We start from the raw sequence: 17,264 nt of genomic DNA, 5'->3' as shown, positions 1-17,264 counted from the left end.
TGCTGTAGGATTTTGTAGCATTTCCTGTAGCAGCTCCATCAGGTAGATACGTAACTCAACTCCAGCCACTATAGTACGGTATTTTACCAGATATTTAGTGCGCCTTATAATGCGGTGCACCTTATATATGTAAAACGTTTTAAAATGCGTAATTCTTTGAAGGTGCGTCCTATAATGTGGTGCGCCTTATAGTGCAGAAAATATGGTATATATTTCTCTATTTGAAAATGCATTTTTAAAAAGATTTTTTTAAATGACACAAATGTTGTGTACGTCATTAAGACATTAAGACATTAAGTTTCTGATATATTCTGGGATTTGAGCTCGGCAGAGCAAGGCAGGACCTGTGGTGGCCCAGCTGCATCGGTTTCTGAGGGGTCTCAGATTCCTCCACCGATACTAGACAATCTAGTTTGGGGTTTTCCGGTCCTCACTGGACAGCTGCAGGGAAGAGCACTTGGACGTACACGGGTGGAGACCCGGCCAGGTGAGCTCCAGAGACACCCTGACACCCAGTTGTCCCACTGAGACACGTCAAACATACACCAGTCTCTGGCTCTCTACTTTCTACAAAAAGCCGGTTTGCTTTTACTGGGGAAGCAACTGTTTAAGTAGCAACACAAAACAACATCCGTCTTTTTAAACACATTTTATTCAAATGTACACATTTCTGCATCTTGATCAACAGCGTCATCACAGGGTAGAGTCCGTGCACTTCAGGTCAAACGGAGACAAGGAAGAAGAAATCAAACATAGAAACACTTCTAACTCTACGATGCTGTTGGTCCTGGAAAAACACGATATATGCAGGTGGTGATGTAAACAAAGAGAAGTCCCTGCGTCTTTCCTACCAACCAGCAGAAGAAACGAGGAAGGCGCGCGTCAGGCGTGTCGGACAGCATCGTGTTCCCGCGTGAAAGCGCACCAGTCGGCCTACTTACCAAAAGCGAGACGAGATCATTTGCATCACTTCCGTCTCCACGCGAGCAGTTCCGGGACCCGTCCGGGACCCGTCCGGGACCCGTCCGGGACCCGTCCGGGACCCGTCCGGGACCCGTCGGGGACCCGTCGGGGACTCGTCCGGGTATCGTCCGGGTATCGTCCGGGACTCGTCCGGGACCCGTCCGAGACCCGTCCGGGACGAAATTCAGGTTCAGAGACTGAAAGCAGCTCGGTCACCGGTGGAAATTTACCTCCAAATATTCAAGTCTTGACTATGTTTAGAAGTCATGTCTGCGTGTGAGCGACTAGAAGTGGATGTGATGTCATGACGGGGACTTTCTGAAGCCGAGCTGCAGCTGCTGACCACACGAGCAACACAACAAAACTGGAGAATAACGATAAAACTAAGGTCTAAAAGATGACAATCCGGGGCGCCAACACGGTCCTGTGGAAACTGACACCACTCAAGACTCATCTCACTTTTCTTTCTTCTTCTTTTTCTCCTTCTTCTTCTTTTTCTCCTTCTTCTTCCTCTTCTTCTGATGTTTTGATTTTGGTGATTTGTCGTCATCGCTGCTGTCACTGCTGTCATCTTCTTCTGTCTTGGCATCTCTGCTGCTCTTCGAGGATTTGTTCTTGCCGTCCACGTCTCCTCCTCCGACCTTGCCGTAGTCCTCCTTCACCTCCTCCTTCACCCTGATGGTTGGAGGAGCAAAGAGTCCTCGGGACACGGTTATGAGCATTGTCTCCTTCTTCATCTCGTCTTTCAGGCAGATGTTTCCCTGCCGGTCCCTGCGGACTCCGAGGCCGTCGTCGCGTTGCGTGTTTTGGTGATTTTTCTCGTTCGTCCAGCTCTGTTGGAATTCTCTGCAGTTGCTGTGAGAACTTTCTCTCCTCCCGGAGGAATGAGAGGACTGAGAGGACTGAGGCTGGTTCCTGCTGGTGCTGTGGAGCTGCAGGTGTCCTTTACCATCTTTAGCGTGCTCCAGCTGCTCTTTCTGATTAAAAAGACACACGAAAAAGAACATTTTACATGCTGAAATAGAGAGTAGAAACACTAATGTCAAGACTACGGTGGTCACTAGTGATTAAAAGAATCTGCACGGCAGCGTCCCTGCAAGTCATTAAGACACGGGGATAATCTTGACAAGCAGAATGACGTAGCGGCAAGAATAACTGTGTGAACCCTTTAAATTAATTTGTCTAAATTGTGATCTAAATGAATGTTTGTTGTGTTCATGCGGCTCATTTGTTTTCTTGTTGTCGGCCCGTCATGTCGGCGTAACTCTCCTGCAGATTAGCTAAATGAAGATGAAGCACACTTGTGCTTCTCCTGGAACCTGACTGGAACCTGACTGTTTTCCTCCCTGGCCATGTTTGGCCCCACATTTTCTGGACGTGAGACTCAACATGAAGTCTTGATTTACTGAATTTATAACAATTCTGTAACAGCATTACTGCAAGATACTGAACTCTTTAACCCAGCTCCACGCGGCCCCAGCTACCGGGAAGGGGATACTCACACTGTTGGAGTTACTGCGGACGTGGATGGCTGCGTGGTTTTCTACAGAGTTCAAGTCAGCAATGAACTCCTCACACTTCTGACAGTAGAATCCCATGACTGCCGACATGAAGGACAGTCCTGCGAGCCGGGAACAAGGACAGCAGAGATCAGCAGAGCGTTAGGACCATTACTGACATGGGGACAGTGAAATGTGCAAAAACTACAACACATAACCGGTTTACCATCCTGCTTTAATAACTCGTCCAACTCTTTCGCCAGGGACTGCATTTGATTTATTTTGTTATGTTTCTCTCTTTTCCTTTCTTCGGCATCACCTGCCTGATAAGACATCAGTTACGATTAGAAAACAACCTGGAAATGTAATGTTGCCACTTTTTGCTGAGGTTTCACCGCGTTGGGAGATGCCTTACCTTCTGTTTGTCGGAGGACATTAGAGGCAGTCCATCACTTTTCGTCCGTTTCTCCTTTGTCGCTTAAAGACGAAAGACCAAACAAACAATTTAATAAATAATAACGTTAAAAGGATAAATTATTAGAACCGTATCACCTTCAGCTTACTGCATAACAGAAATCCAAAATCAGCCTCAGACAGCTGAGTAGTTGCAAACACCAACGGTTGTTTCAACTTCATAAACGCGGGCTGACACTGAAGAAGACTTTAGTTTGGATGGAACACAAGATGCAGGATAATTGTCTCACAGGCAGATATCCCAGGACTAATCTCCCTGTTTGCTGGTCTCGTCTCCCCGGGTTCTGAATAAATGAAGTTGTTACTCTCTACAATTTGACTCCTTTGAATATGTTGCCATTCAATTAAAATCCCCCTGTCGACCAATCTTAGTGACCATCTACAGACCCCCCAAATATGATGAAGGCTTTTTGATAAGTTTGCCAAACGACTGTCAATCATGTGCATGGATTTTGATTGTGTTTTAGTGGGTGATTTTAACATTCATGTTGATAATCCTAAAGATGGGTGTGCGAAGGAACTTTTAAATATTCTGGATACTTTTGGGCTTTCCCAGCATGTCACAGATCCAACACATAACAGAGGACACATATTAGATCTAATTATTTCCAAAGGTCTTAATATCTCAGAGGTTGTGGTGAACAATGTTGCTCTATCTGATCACTACTGTGTCTTGTTTAAAATGACCACTGTTGCCAATCCTATGAAAGGTGAAGCAGAGGTAATCAGAAAGCGTTATATAAATGATAACACCTGTGCATTATTCACCCAGGGTTTTACACCATCACCAACCCTTCCCTCAGTTCTAGTTGATGACCTTGTTAACAGTTTCAGTTCCAATGTTATGACTGTTATTGATTCTATAGCCCCAATTAAGACCAAAGTTCTGTCCGGGAGGAAAAAGTCACCCTGGAGAAACGCCACAGTGGTTAAAGAACAGAGAAGGATATGTAGACAAGCAGAACGCAGGTGGCGAAAAAACAAACTTCAGGTATATTACAACATTTATAAAGAGAGTCTTCTTACTATAACCAGAAACTGAAGAATGCAAGGCAATCGTATTTTTCAGAGATTATCAATAGAAACAGTAATAATGCTCGCACACTGTTTTCTGTGGTAGACAGACTGACAATCCCCACAGCCTCAATCCCCCCTGAACTGCTGTGTGAAAAGGCCTGTAATGACTTTGCTGCCTTTTTAACAAACAAAATATTACAGATAAGACAAACAATGTGCAGCTCCAGCTCAGGAATGATAACACTCTTAGATTATACAACCTTAATGGAAACGGTTTCAAAATTAAAGCCCACAACATGCTGTCTTGATATTCTGCCTTCAAACATTTTTAAAACAGTTTTTAACTGCATAGCTCCGAATCTACTGCAGATAATAAATACTTCTCTTCAAACAGGCCAGTTTCCCGAGGCTTTGAAAACTGCAGTAATAAAACCTCTTCTAAAAAAATCTAATCTGGATGCTACAACACTTAGTAACTATAGGCCAATATCAACTTTTAATGTTGATGTAAAGCACTTTGGATTACCTTGTCTTGAATTGTGCTATAGAAATAAACTTGACTTGCCTACTGTCGGCTCGTGCACGCTCAGAAATGCACCAACTGTTACTCCACGCAACCTGTTGGGCTCCTTAGCCATACTGTTTTTATTAGAGATAAATACTCATTTGAACTGAAATGGAGTGAGTTAGATAATGAAAAGCTTGAAATTACCTTGAGATGACATTTATTGTGTGAATCAGTGCTACATGAACCTAACTGAAGTGTTCATTTCATTCTGCTTCATCTGAAAGATCCCACTAAACTGAAGCGATAAATGGAGGATTAAAAGCAACTTGATAATCTGAGCGTTTCATTCAGAGTGGGAGTCTGACCTTTGATGAGAGACTGCAGGGACTCCAGAGCTTTCCTCACGTTGGGGTTGCTTAGCGATGCCACCGCCGTGACAGAGCTGACACATGCGGCAGGCTCGCCACCCTCCTGCTGCCCCGCCGTCCTCGCCGTGTGCTTTCCTGCATCTGGCGAAGCGTCCAGGCTACTCAACATGCTCTTGAGTTTCTCACACTGCAGGCTGTCGAAGCCCAAGGAGGCCAGTGCAGCTGAAGCTGTGAGAGCCTGTTTGGGATCAAAGCCGGCAAACAGGGACGGGTTTTGTTGAATGCCCGCTTGCTGCTTTTTGCCATACTCTGCAACCTGGGAAACCATTTCTGTCCCATACAAGAAGGACTCCTCATCCTCCAGCTCATTGGCTTTCTGTGCCAAGATGTCCTCCTGGCTCATCTCTTGGAGCCAGGAGAAGTCGCTTCCCACCCTCTCGTGAGGAAGCAGCATGCTGTCATTCTCCAGCGACATGGAAACGTCCTGGCCGCCGTGCCGCTGGTGAGTTTCCCCATCAGAGCTGGTCTCCACAACTCTGCTTTCATCTGAGGCCTGCAGGGAAGAGTTCGGCGTTACACACATCTGGGGGTTCAGTCGCAGACGACATATTGATGGAACAACATGAAACAGTTAACATGTTACCTGAACCTTTGAGTCATTACTTTCATTCAAACCTACACTGACCCTCAGATTGAAACCGGAACCAGCCCGCAAGTTAGAATTAACTTCAGGACCAGTTGTTGCGCGCCGTCTTTTGTTTTCAAACCAAATTAAGGAGAAAACAGGTTTGGATATTATTCCCAAAGGTTTTCCTCTGATAGAAGGTTTTTCTTCATTCGGGAGCGTTTACTGATCTGAACATGCTTTTGTCAGGAAGTCGTGTTTTTGTGAGCTGAAACTTTCTCTCCCTCTCTCTCTTGAGAGAGAAAGTTTCAAACCTCCATGAGACTGATCAGTGTAAAGGGGACCTATTATGAAAAACAGGTTTTTTCTTGCTTTATGATATATAAAGTTGTCTCCCCCTCAGCCTGCCAACTCAGAGGAGGAGGAAAGCAACCAAATTCTGCAGTGTCTGTACAGTGTGTGTGTAAGCGGTAAGTCCGTGAACTTCGCTCAGAGCTGCTCCTCAGCCAATGTCAGTTCTGAAAACAGGTCCACAGATGTTCCTGGAGAGGGGAGGGTTAGTGGGGGCAGAGTCCCTTGTTTACATTCCACCAGGGAGATTGTGACTAGAGCGATCGGCCAAACCGCCCTGTCAAAGAATTTCGGAGGAGTGAAAAGGAGAGACTCTGAAGACGAGACAGGACAAAAGCAGTAGCAGGGCAGATAGATAAGGGAGAGGAGCAGAAAAGCGTCCGCATTCGCCGAGAGCCGGAAGAAGGCTCAGGCAGCCAATCAGCACAGAGCCTCATTATCATAGCCCCGCCCACTCAGAATCCTGCATAGATAATGAGGTTAGAGAACGGGAAGATAAAGACATGGCGGAATGTTAAAGCAAGAGAAAACCTGTTTTTCATAATAGGTCCCCTTTAAATAAAGATCTACATAGAGCTTCTTAATGCTGACAGTCAGGACAATGTCTGAACTATCTTGGTCATTAGGACAGGACGTGTGGACTGAAGGGTGAGCTTTACCTGGATAGTCAGGATGGCGTCCTTGAGAGCAGGTAAGCGGCCTTCCAGGTCTTTGCTGCTGATCACCATCTTCAGTCCCTCTAACAGACTACTGCCACTCATGCCGCCGTGTTCAGGGCTCCTCTTCCTCTTCCTGTCCTTACCGTGGCTCCTCTCGCCACTGCTGCTTCCTGACTCGGATCTCCTGACCCGGCTCTTGCTCCGAGCCCGGCTCTTGCTCCGAGCCCGGCTCTTGCTCCGAGCCCGGCTCTTGCTCCGAGCCCGGCTCTTGCTCCGAGCCCGGCTCTTGCTCCGAGCCCGGCTCTTCCTGTCTCTGCTCTGGCTTCGACTGCTGCTCCTACTGTGAGCCCTGGTTCTGCTTTTGGCCCGACTCTTGCCACGACCACGACTTTTGCTCCTTTCTCTGCTTCGGCTGCGTGCTCGGCTTTTGCTTCTGGCACGACTCTTGGCTCGAGCCCGACCGCAACTCCGGCTTCGACTGCGGCTCTTGCGTCTGACCAGGTGCTTCTGCAGCTGTGGGTCTGATTTCACCGCGTCTTTGAGCTCACTTGCAGACTTATATGCATCGACCAGGTTGTACGCCATGTTGCCCTTGAGATAATCCGGGAGGGGCTTGTTGGCTGCGATGCATCTCAGGAACTCCTCGCCAGCTCGGTCACTAGAAATCAATAAGTGTGAGCTTCAACATCAACACAAACCAGATAAACATGAGGGCTGCAACTACTGACTTGGACACCCAACACAAGTACGTACCTGTTGTCTGGGTGGCGCCGGTCCACAGAAGAGGGGGTCCACTGTGGGACCTGCAGGTGAGGTGACCCTGCAGGAGGGACAATCTGCTGGCTGCCTCCCAAAGCAATCACTGTACTACGGTCTATGGAGAAGTTGCTACAGTGGGGCTGAGAGTATTCAGAGTTCATGTTATAGTGGCGTACAACACATAGCTACAATATAAATCAGCTTAAACAGTGTTTAGGATCAAAATTAGGACAAGTGGATCAGTGCCTTTTCTGGTTAATGTGACAATTTAGGACGTCACGTCTGGGCTTTATGTGTTTTGAAAACTGCCCACGATACTACGGGCACACACCGCCAGCTGGCCCGGTCGGCCAACCCAACAATCTTTCCTTTTGACATCAAGAATTAAGGCTGAGTTATGGTTCTGCGTCAAAACGACGGCGTGCCTACGCCGTAGGGTACGTGTCGACGCAGACCACATGGCGTCACTGATGCGCACCTCCCAAAAATTGTAACTACGCGTCGAGGCGACGCAGAGGGCTGTGATTGGTTCGCTTGGTAGCAACGCATTTCCGGTTTCTGGTTTGAAGCAGTCGTGAACTTTCAGCGCTCTTTTCTTCGCGTATGTGTGATTTTTTTTTGTTTTGTTTTTTTGCATAATAGTTGTCCTTATCTCTTTGATTCAATGTGATGGGAAAAAGTCGGGTAAACCATTCAGGAAAAGATCGCGAATTAGCGGTCACGGGGGGTTCTGCACCGCGGAGAAATGGAGTGACGGAGAAGTCCGAAGGTTCACGAAGGCGGCGTGTGCACGGCGTCGATTTGGTGCAGAACCATAACTCAAGCTTTAGTCTGACTATTTTTTTTTACATGTTTTGGCAGTACCCGCCTGTATTCTGTCATTCTGGCAAAAAGTCAGTATATATATCCAATGTCACTGGAAAGGCAATCCCATGTTCTCCCAGGGTGCTCCTGATTAATGATGACTCAGTTAAATTTACAATACAAAGAAAAAGTTGTGTACCTGGCAGGATTAACAGCTGCTAAAAAAATGCTTGCTCTTGGATGGAAACCACCACACGATCTACAAACATGTCACTGGTTTAATCTGTTTATGGACATTCTACATATGGAACTTTCAGTGGAAAGAATTCATGGTGCGGGACCCAGGACATTAAAAAAAAAAAAAAGGACATAGCAAATAAAATTGTTCGGACCATCCATCAGTTACGTGTTTCACATGAGCAGTTCAGGTAAAAACGGCAGTCAAATCAGCAAAAATGAAATAAATTAATTCCTGATAAAATAAGTTTGTTAGTGCACAGCTCTGCTCCTGTACGCATGTGAATGAGAGTAACGTGAAATAAACAGGTAATACGGCACCAGCGGCTGGCCTCAGGTCATTTAATCCTTTAATCCTTTAAAATATCTTCAGGTTTAAACAAACCAGATGTTTTGATGTGCTGTAACGAGGTCAGGTCGCGTCAAGGAAGACGAGGCTGCTGCGCAACGAAGCATCTTAATTAATCAGAGCACTTAGTTCATGAACGCGTGAAAGTTGGGGAATTAAAACAAAAATGGTTGCTAGGAAACGTGCTGGCTCCTCAGCTGATGGATGAAGTATGGGACTCAGCGACCCGCCAATCAAACATCTGAAGAAGCAGAAGTCACCAACCATCTGAAATCCCTTCAAAACTCGGTAGTTCAGGTCAAATTCAATTTCAGGTGGAAAAACGAACGATGAATGTTTAATAATCTGAATCATAACTGAATTGTTGGCCCACAAGCCATGTTTCCATGTAAAACATGCAGTTGAAATGATGTGGTGTTGCTACGGAGACGGCCCGCGGTGAAGCACGAGGAAAGACAGCACAAGTTTTATAGGTAATCTAAATCTTTTATAACAGACGATTCTTCAGTTACATAAAAAAAAAAGAAAAGACAATGCTTTAAAACGAAAACAAAAGTCAAATAATTCCCTCCAGGATTAATAATTACCATTAACCTGTTTGAGTCATCAGGTCCAAAACCAACAGACTGAAAAAGAGCTTTTTCCCTAAAGCCATAATCGCCCTGAACAAAATGTGAATGTCTTCAATTACTGTTTTTTTACCGTGCAATACTTTTTCCCGGCCTATATGTGCAATATTCCACATGTGTAGTTATGTTATTATCTGTAGATAGGATCTCAGGTCTTGATTTCACTATTCAAAATGCACCTTAAGCTTTTTTATATTTCTCATCTGTTTGCACTGGAGAGGTGATGCTGCTCTTAATCTCACTGTACCCATGTATAATGACAATAAAGTATTCTATTCTAAACATCCACAAGTGGGATGTAAAAATCAAAACATCACATGTTATCAGCAGGTCAGAACACGACCTAAACACACACTGAAAACCGAAATAAAAAATAAAAAAGGACTGATTTTCACTGTGATCGCAAAGTTTAAAGAAGTGCGAGACAAGTTTCGTCTGGTTTGGTCAGAAGAGAAGAGAAGTCCCCGTCAGTCACCTCCTACCACTGCTAAAGGGACATCACTTCGCTGTGGCAACAAGGTAAACCTTTTTATCCAATGAGGTTAAATTCAGAATGACCTCCCACAGCACAGATCACGGTTTGATGAGGACGTCCAGTCTTACACGGTGTATCATCGTCTCTGGTTCGTCTGGTTTTCTTCCATACTATCAGTGGCTGACAATGGCGCTTTTTCCCCTAGCACCTACTCATCTCTACTCATCTCAGCTTGGCCTGGTTTCTTTTCCACTACAATTCAGCACCTGGATCAGAAGTAGGAGGTTGGAGAAGCTGCTGTGACGTATTTGATTGTGTATCTAAATGAAGAAGACAACAACACTAAAGATGTAGAACCTGGAGGAGATGATAGATGTGCTGCTGGATCTGTGGCTTGTGTTTGATATCAAGTTAAAAAATGAGAGTGAGAGAAAGCAGCTATGAAGAGACAGAGCTCCTGGTGGATCTGGTCGTTCCTTATCTCCGTCTAGACCCCTTTTTAATTCTCTCCTCAGCACCAGGTTTATGAACATCTGACCCTCAGAGTTGGATCATGAAACAGACTTTTGCTGCCGTTGCTGTTGAATAAAATGAACCAGAATCCGTCAGAGTCTCTTTCTCTGATTTCCTCCTCCTGACTCAGATGTCTGACTCCAACCCCCCGACCAATCGGTGGCCTGTAGTGTGATGATGTCAGATACAGCCGACTCAGCAGCTTAGAACCTCGGCAGAATAGATACAGAAAAGTATCTACTCAATACGTTAGACCCCTAGTGGAAAAGAACCAAACCGAGGCGAGTCGGGCTGAGTAGGTGCTAGTGGAAAAGCGCCACAAGTCCGTGGAGCTCGTCTCCACTCTTCTCCTCAGCACTGCTGCAGGGCTTTAAAGATGTTGCTCACGCTGGCTGAGCTTCAATGGGGCAGCTGCTTCTGCATCAGCTCTGCTCTCTGTGTATCCAGTTTTTATTCATCCATAGTTACTTCATTCTACGACCTTTAGAGACCAGCAGCTTCATTCATCACACACAAGAACAGAAACTGGAGGAGGAGAACCGCTTCACTTCCTCCTCCTGTGCATTTCCAAACGTCTCTTTCACCGCCGCAGGATCAAAATCATCTCTTGCATTTTAACCTGCAAATAATCAGACATCAGATTTTAACATCAGAAAATGCTCTACATTCAAATTCAGTTATATTTAAAACAAAACAAAAAGAAACTAGTCTTAAGATTTAATTCCAACAAATGTGTGCAACAACTAGAGTTTGTGATTCAATATTGTGAAGCATAAAAGACAATCCTGGCTACGTCTTATCTGAAAGAGAGAGATTGTTTGGAAAACTCACCTTTCTGACGAAGAGCAGGTTCAGAAACCAGACGAGTTCGGTCCACTTGCTCTGTCGACTGGACTGTTGTTCGTCGCTGCCGTACCAAAATCAAAATAGCATCATTTTAAACCCTAAAACGTTGCATATTTGACTGGAAACAGCCGTGTCGGGCCGTGCGAGGGCGTGGCTGGGGCCGTTGGCTTGTGTCGAGTCGTGCTGGATCCATGTGCGCGACAGCTGATCCGGGTTTCTTTTAACCAGACACGTCTGATCTGGATGAACCTTGTTGGGTTACCGCTGTCATTAATGCCCTTCACTGGCGACTGCTCTATTCTACCTTGATTAGGTTGTTGTGATCGTTGGAAGCCAAACTTTAAATCACAGTTAACATTACAGGACTGTCTCAGAAAATTAGAATATTGTGATTTTCTGTAATGCAATTACAAAAACTAAAATGTCATACATTCTGGATTCATTACAAATCAACTGAAATATTGCAAGCCTTTTATTATTTTAATATAGCTGATCATGGCTTACAGCTTAAGAAAACTCAAATATCCTATCTCAAAAAATTTGAATATTCTGGGAATCTTAATCTTAAACTGAAAATGTAATGATGAAAAAAATAAAGAAAAAAGAAAAAAAAATGTTTAAATCGATCTTTAGACATAAAAATCAATTTAGAATCGGAAATTCGATTTTTTCTAGTGATGCACCGAAATGAAAATTTGTGGCGAAACCAAAAATAATAATAAACACTTGGCCGAATACCGAATAATAAAAAACAATGGTTCTTCGCAATTTTTCATTTATTTTGCCAATTTTTTCACCATTGCATAAATCAAATAAATGTGCAGTGAAATACACGGCAGTCACAATTTGTCTTACTGTATTTATTGTATTTTTTTCTCATAATCCTTTTTAATTATCTCCTGTTCCCACCTTGTATAATAATTTCTAAAATCTGGGTTATTTTTTTGGAGGATCTCGTCATATCAGACACTGAGTTTTCTCCACCGCATCGGTAGTACGACCTTTTCTCTGCTGTGCGTCCCGTCACCGTCTCCATCAACAAGCGGTTTCCCAAATCCAACTCTGCCTGGATCATTTCTCGTGTCCTCTGCTTTTTCTCCACATCCCAGTAATGATCTGACATGCTGACATGTTTGCTGCATTTAACACTCCAGCTGTTCGCTGTTTGATTGCGTCATCACACGCCGTTATTAATTGTTCGTTTTTTTCCCCACTTATTCCACCGAACACCGAAAGTGTTTTTGTTATTTTCCGCCAAACAATTTCGGTTATCAAACATTCGGTGCATCACTAATTTTGTCAACACAGGCCTACTCATAAGACACTGGTTTATTTCACATAGATGCAGTAGATCTGGTAATTCTCCATGAAACATGGGCTCGCAGCTTTCTTTTCCAGCCGGCATCAAAGCGAGCGGCTGCTTCCCCGTAACTGACCTCCCACATGCGGCGCTGGGACTGCAACTACAGCGTTAATACTGCAACATGTACATGTGAACAGGGATGCCCCGCTGAAGCCCCGGGCTGGCCGGAGCGTGGCTGGTGTGGAGGTCAGCTGCTCCCGACTGGTGTCAACATGAGACCCAACACACATCTCCAAAAGAGCTGGGGCCTCATGTACAAAGAGTGCGGCGCACAAGAAACGTGCGTACGCCACTTTCTACGCTCACGGTCGGATGTTCAAAAAGTGATTTGAACGTGGAAAGTTTTGTCCATTGGCGACTCTCACTGGTGATGCAGTGAAGTGCAGAATATGAGGAAACGTGACGTCAACAATAAGTTCACGACCACGTGAAGGACACGACAGTCCCCACATCACCAGATAATTTACACAAGAGTGGAGCTGCAACAATCTCACAATCAACCACATGATCTGAACAAACAACTAAAGGAGCTCAACGATGGAACCAGCAAATCCTGATGGAGCTTTGGCTCCGTTAGAGGAACCTGCTGATGATCAGATCACACCGACCTGCTGGTCCAGGACTAAGACTGGACCATCAGCTGGTTTAGTCTGGACCTGCTGGTCCAGGACTAAGACTGGACCATCAGCTGGTTTAGTCTGGATCTGCTGGTGCAGGACTAAGACTGGACCAGCAGCTGGTTTAGTCTGGATCTGCTGGTCCAGGACTAAGACTGGACCAGCAGCTGGTTTAGTCTGGATCTGCTGGTCCAGGACTAAGACTGGACCATCAGCTGGTTTAGTCTGGATCTGCTGGTCCAGGACTAAGACTGGACCATCAGCTGGTTTAGTCTGGACCTGCTGGTCCAGGACTAAGACTGGACCATCAGCTGGTTTAGTCTGGACCTGCTGGTCCAGGACTAAGACTGGACCATCAGCTGATTCAGTTGTTTCTGTGAATTGCAGTGATCCATTTGTGTCTCTTAAGCTTATTTTTCGTCAGTCTGTAAAACGATAACTCCGATTTCTTGCTAAATCTATGAGTACAGTCGATCGCACAACAGCTCTTTCCCATTTTAGATGTTTTCTAGTTGCTCAAATTGAAAGTTTACGCTGACACTCAGTCTTTCTGACACTCAGTCTTTCTGACACTCAGTCTTTCTGACACTCAGTCTTTCTGACACTCAGTCTTTCTGACACTCTGTAAAGTCGCATCTGTGACGTCATGCGCATTCCCTCTATATACAAATGACAGCTCTTATTAACATATATACAATTTAAAAAAAGTGAAAGGTGCAGCAGTATGAGGTAGACATGATTATTGAAAGGTGCACAGCAGATGATTGTGCTTATTAGGGTCCGAGCACTGAGAATGAGAACAATTCCTACAGATACAATCCAGTCTTCACACTGAAGGCCCTATTGTATCTGTAGGAATTGTTCTCATTCTCTTTCTCCTTATTTTTCCGACCAAATGAGGGCATTTTTTTCCCCCTAAACGTGCCCACCCCAATTTTGCACCAAGCCAGGCCTGGTGATAAATGTTTATATTAAATGGTTTGCATTAATGGGCGTGGCCTAATGGCTCAACAGCGCCCCCTAGAAAACTTTGTTCCTCAAGCCCCACAATACGGTTTGACGTACATACACGAAAATCGCTACACACCTGTATCATGTCGCAACTTAAAGAAAAGTCTCTTGGCGCCATGGCCCAAACCGAACAGGAAGTCGGCCATTTTGTATTAATGGTGTAATTTTGCCGCAATTTATGCCATTTTCACGTGTCGTACTTTAACGAACTCCTCCTAGCAGGATCGTCCGTTCGAAATAAAACTCGCTCAGGAGACACAAAAGACATTAACGATGAAAAGGTATGAAAATCGTGAGTTTTCGTGAAATGGCGTGGCCGTGGCGCCGCGTCAAACTTCAACGTTAAACAGGAAGTGATACTAGTAGCCAGAGGTTGGTAGTAACGAGTTCCATTCACTCCGTTACATTTACTTGAGTAAGTTTTGGGAAATGTTGTACTTTTAGGAGTAGTTTTGAATCACTATACTTTTAACTTTTACTTGAGTAGATTTGTGAAGAAGAAACTGTTCCTCTTCCTCCGCTACATTAGGCTACGTTGAGCTGTTACTTTTCTTTTATCCCTTTTATCCACGTACGTTTCAATCATGACATCACTGGGTGATTCTTTGGGAAAAATGTTTGTTTTTGCATGTTTTGTCACATTTACACAGACTCAAACACACACAGAGTTTCTATGAGTTCATGTTTGTTCTAGTTCTGCCTGGTTAAAAAAGAAAAGTACAAAGGCTGGAAATGTTGTGCTACTTGTGCTTAATTTATTTTTTTATTCTGTTATTATTTTATTTATTTTATTATTTATTAAAGTACTTGAGTTTACTTTAAGATTATTTTAATTTAAGCTATTATTTATTAATTTTAATTTATTTTATTGATTTAATTTGCCTGAAGATGATTATTTTGTACTTTTATCTGTTTGAATGGTTGTGTTAAAAAAAATAAATCAGACATTACTCAACAGTTACTCAGTACTTGAGTAGTTTTTTCACCAAGTACCTTTTTACTTTTACTCAAGTAATTATTTGGATGACTACTTTTTACTTCTACGTGAGTCATATTATTCTGAAGTAACAGTACTTTTACTTGAGTACAATTTTTGGCTACTCTACCCAGCTCTGCTTTTAGTTGGTTGGTCCATATCTGATAGTTCCTACTTTCTGCCATAACTTTTGAATGGTTTGACATAAAGACTCGTAGGTGGTGTCATCGGACTTTTGAGTCCTTGACCTTTATTGTGAAAATTGCACAATGCGAGGGCCCGTTCATCGCTGCTGCAGCTTTAATTATTACTATTGTTGCAGTGATTGATTATGAGACTCTGATTGATGAAAGTTCATCAGTCTCTAATGCTGCTGCTGCTCCAAACGCGCATGCGCATGCTGAAACATGCACATGTGGAGCAGCCCCGGCTCGGTTCTGCTGGGACGACAAACACCGGAGCAGCACAAACATCTGGCCCAGAGACAGAGCTCCGGGGCACACCTGGTTCTGGTTCTGCGGGTGTACGTACTCTGATGAATCCGCGGGGGCTGTAGTGGCTCCCCGGGTACGGCGCTCCGGGGCCGGGTCTGGGTCCGGGACCGAGGCCGGGGCCGCGGGGCGGCGGGGGGCCGAACCGCGGCCGGGGACCGCGGGGGGGTCGGTCCGGGCGGTACATGGCCCGGTTTCAGAGGAACTTCGACGGTGCAGGAACAGAAAGGTCCGGGAAAACCTCGCTCCGGAAATACAACACAAACACTTCCGGTCGAGGATTTCAAAATAAAGCGCGCCAAACAGGGAACCACCATTCATTCAGGACTGTCTCAGAAAATTAGAATATTGTGATATAGTCAGAGGTGGACAGAGTACTCGACCCCAGTACTTGAGTACTGGTCAAAATTTACTCCGTTACAAGTAAAAGTAGCTCAGTCAAAATATTACTCGAGTAAGAGTAGAAAAGTACTTGCTTTTAAAGGTACTTAAGTATCCAAAAGTAAATGCTTTTAAATTTACTTTAAGTAAAAGTAAGAGTAAATTTCTTATTTTCCACATCAGTAAATTACTATATTTTTTCTAAATTAATTTAAGGATCTTTTAACTCTTGTTTCTGAGAATTAACTCTTTGAAACCAGCTGCACTGATGTGCTGCTTTTAGAACCACAATGTTATATAAAACCTGCAGAAACACCAAAAACAAATCAAATGAATGGGATCATAGGAGGACAGCAGATGATGCAGAGTTTATTAACAATCATGAACTGAAACCAAATGAACCTGCACCATCCAACTAAGTCTGGATCCCCCTCAAAGACCACTGCTTTACAAAAAACTACATCTCTGCTTTCAATAACTCAATGTTGAAGTCACTTAACTTTACAGGAAGGACATGTACCAGTACAATATAGAGCATAACAAACTGTCTCCCAATATCCGTCTAAAAATAGGATTTTAGGGAAGAAGAAAAAAGAGCAGACCTGAAAGTAACGAGTACTTTTCAGCCTTCCTAGAAATTTACTCGAGTAAAAGTAAAAATATATTGCCTCATGGCGGTGGGGGGGGGTGGCTGGGGAGGGCTCGGGCGGGGGGCTGTGGCTTGGGCGTCTCCAGGCCTCCCGGGGGGGGCTGGGCCGTGGACATGGGGGTCCCACCCGGAGGGCCCGGCCCTGCCTGGGTGGGGGGTGGCTGTCTGCGCTGGGGGGGCATTGCTGCCTTGGTCCTCCGTCGCTGGGCGGGGGCCAAGTGCCCCTGCGGATGTGGGGACTCCGTGACCCTTGGGGTGTCCGCCGGGGTGGCCTCGGGGGGGGGGTGGGGCCGGGTCCGGGGAGCGGGCCTCCCCTGACCGGGGGGGGCACGGCGGGCGCGACGGCGGGGTGGCACCATTCCCAGGTATCTATGTCTTATGTTGTCAGTATGAATGGGAGGATGTTGGACCGTTTCCCCCTCCGTCTGGGGGCTCCGGCGGCGCCGGGGGCGCCCGTGGAGGTACGGTGGGGCCCTGGCCCGGCTCGGAGGGCCGGCCCCCGTCTACTGGATGGCCAGTGGGGGGACGCGGGTGTCTTATCAGGGCCGGCTTTACTGGTCCTGCTTCCTGGCTTCGGCCTCCGCTCCCCCTCTTTCCCCCCCTACACGATTCATACGCACATAGGCGAAGGGCGGGGGGTCCGGGTCGTGGGGGGCACCGTCCCACGTGGCCCGGCACTCCCCGCCTCACGGTTTTAACA

At 45.4% G+C, this 17,264-nt stretch overlaps 1 protein-coding gene across 1 annotated transcript; it reads right to left on the bottom strand.

Annotated features, from left to right (window-relative positions):
- Window positions 1-643: 643 nt before the first annotated feature.
- si:ch211-195b21.5 (uncharacterized) lies at window positions 644-15,773 on the bottom strand. The gene is made up of 8 exons (XM_061745021.1): window positions 15,575-15,773; window positions 7,218-7,363; window positions 6,465-7,122; window positions 4,827-5,382; window positions 2,878-2,939; window positions 2,689-2,785; window positions 2,466-2,584; window positions 644-1,940 (listed from the first exon to the last, which is right to left on the bottom strand). Exons 1-8 carry the CDS (start codon window positions 15,719-15,721, stop codon window positions 1,419-1,421), a joined length of 2,307 nt encoding a protein of 768 aa, XP_061601005.1. The 5' UTR covers window positions 15,722-15,773; the 3' UTR covers window positions 644-1,418.
- Between the last annotated feature and the right edge of the window lie 1,491 nt (window positions 15,774-17,264).

The sequence above is a fragment of the Cololabis saira genome, chromosome 17, assembly GCF_033807715.1.
Source record: "Cololabis saira isolate AMF1-May2022 chromosome 17, fColSai1.1, whole genome shotgun sequence".
Lineage (NCBI taxonomy): Eukaryota > Metazoa > Chordata > Actinopteri > Beloniformes > Belonidae > Cololabis > Cololabis saira.
This window is presented reverse-complemented; position numbering and strand designations above follow the sequence as displayed.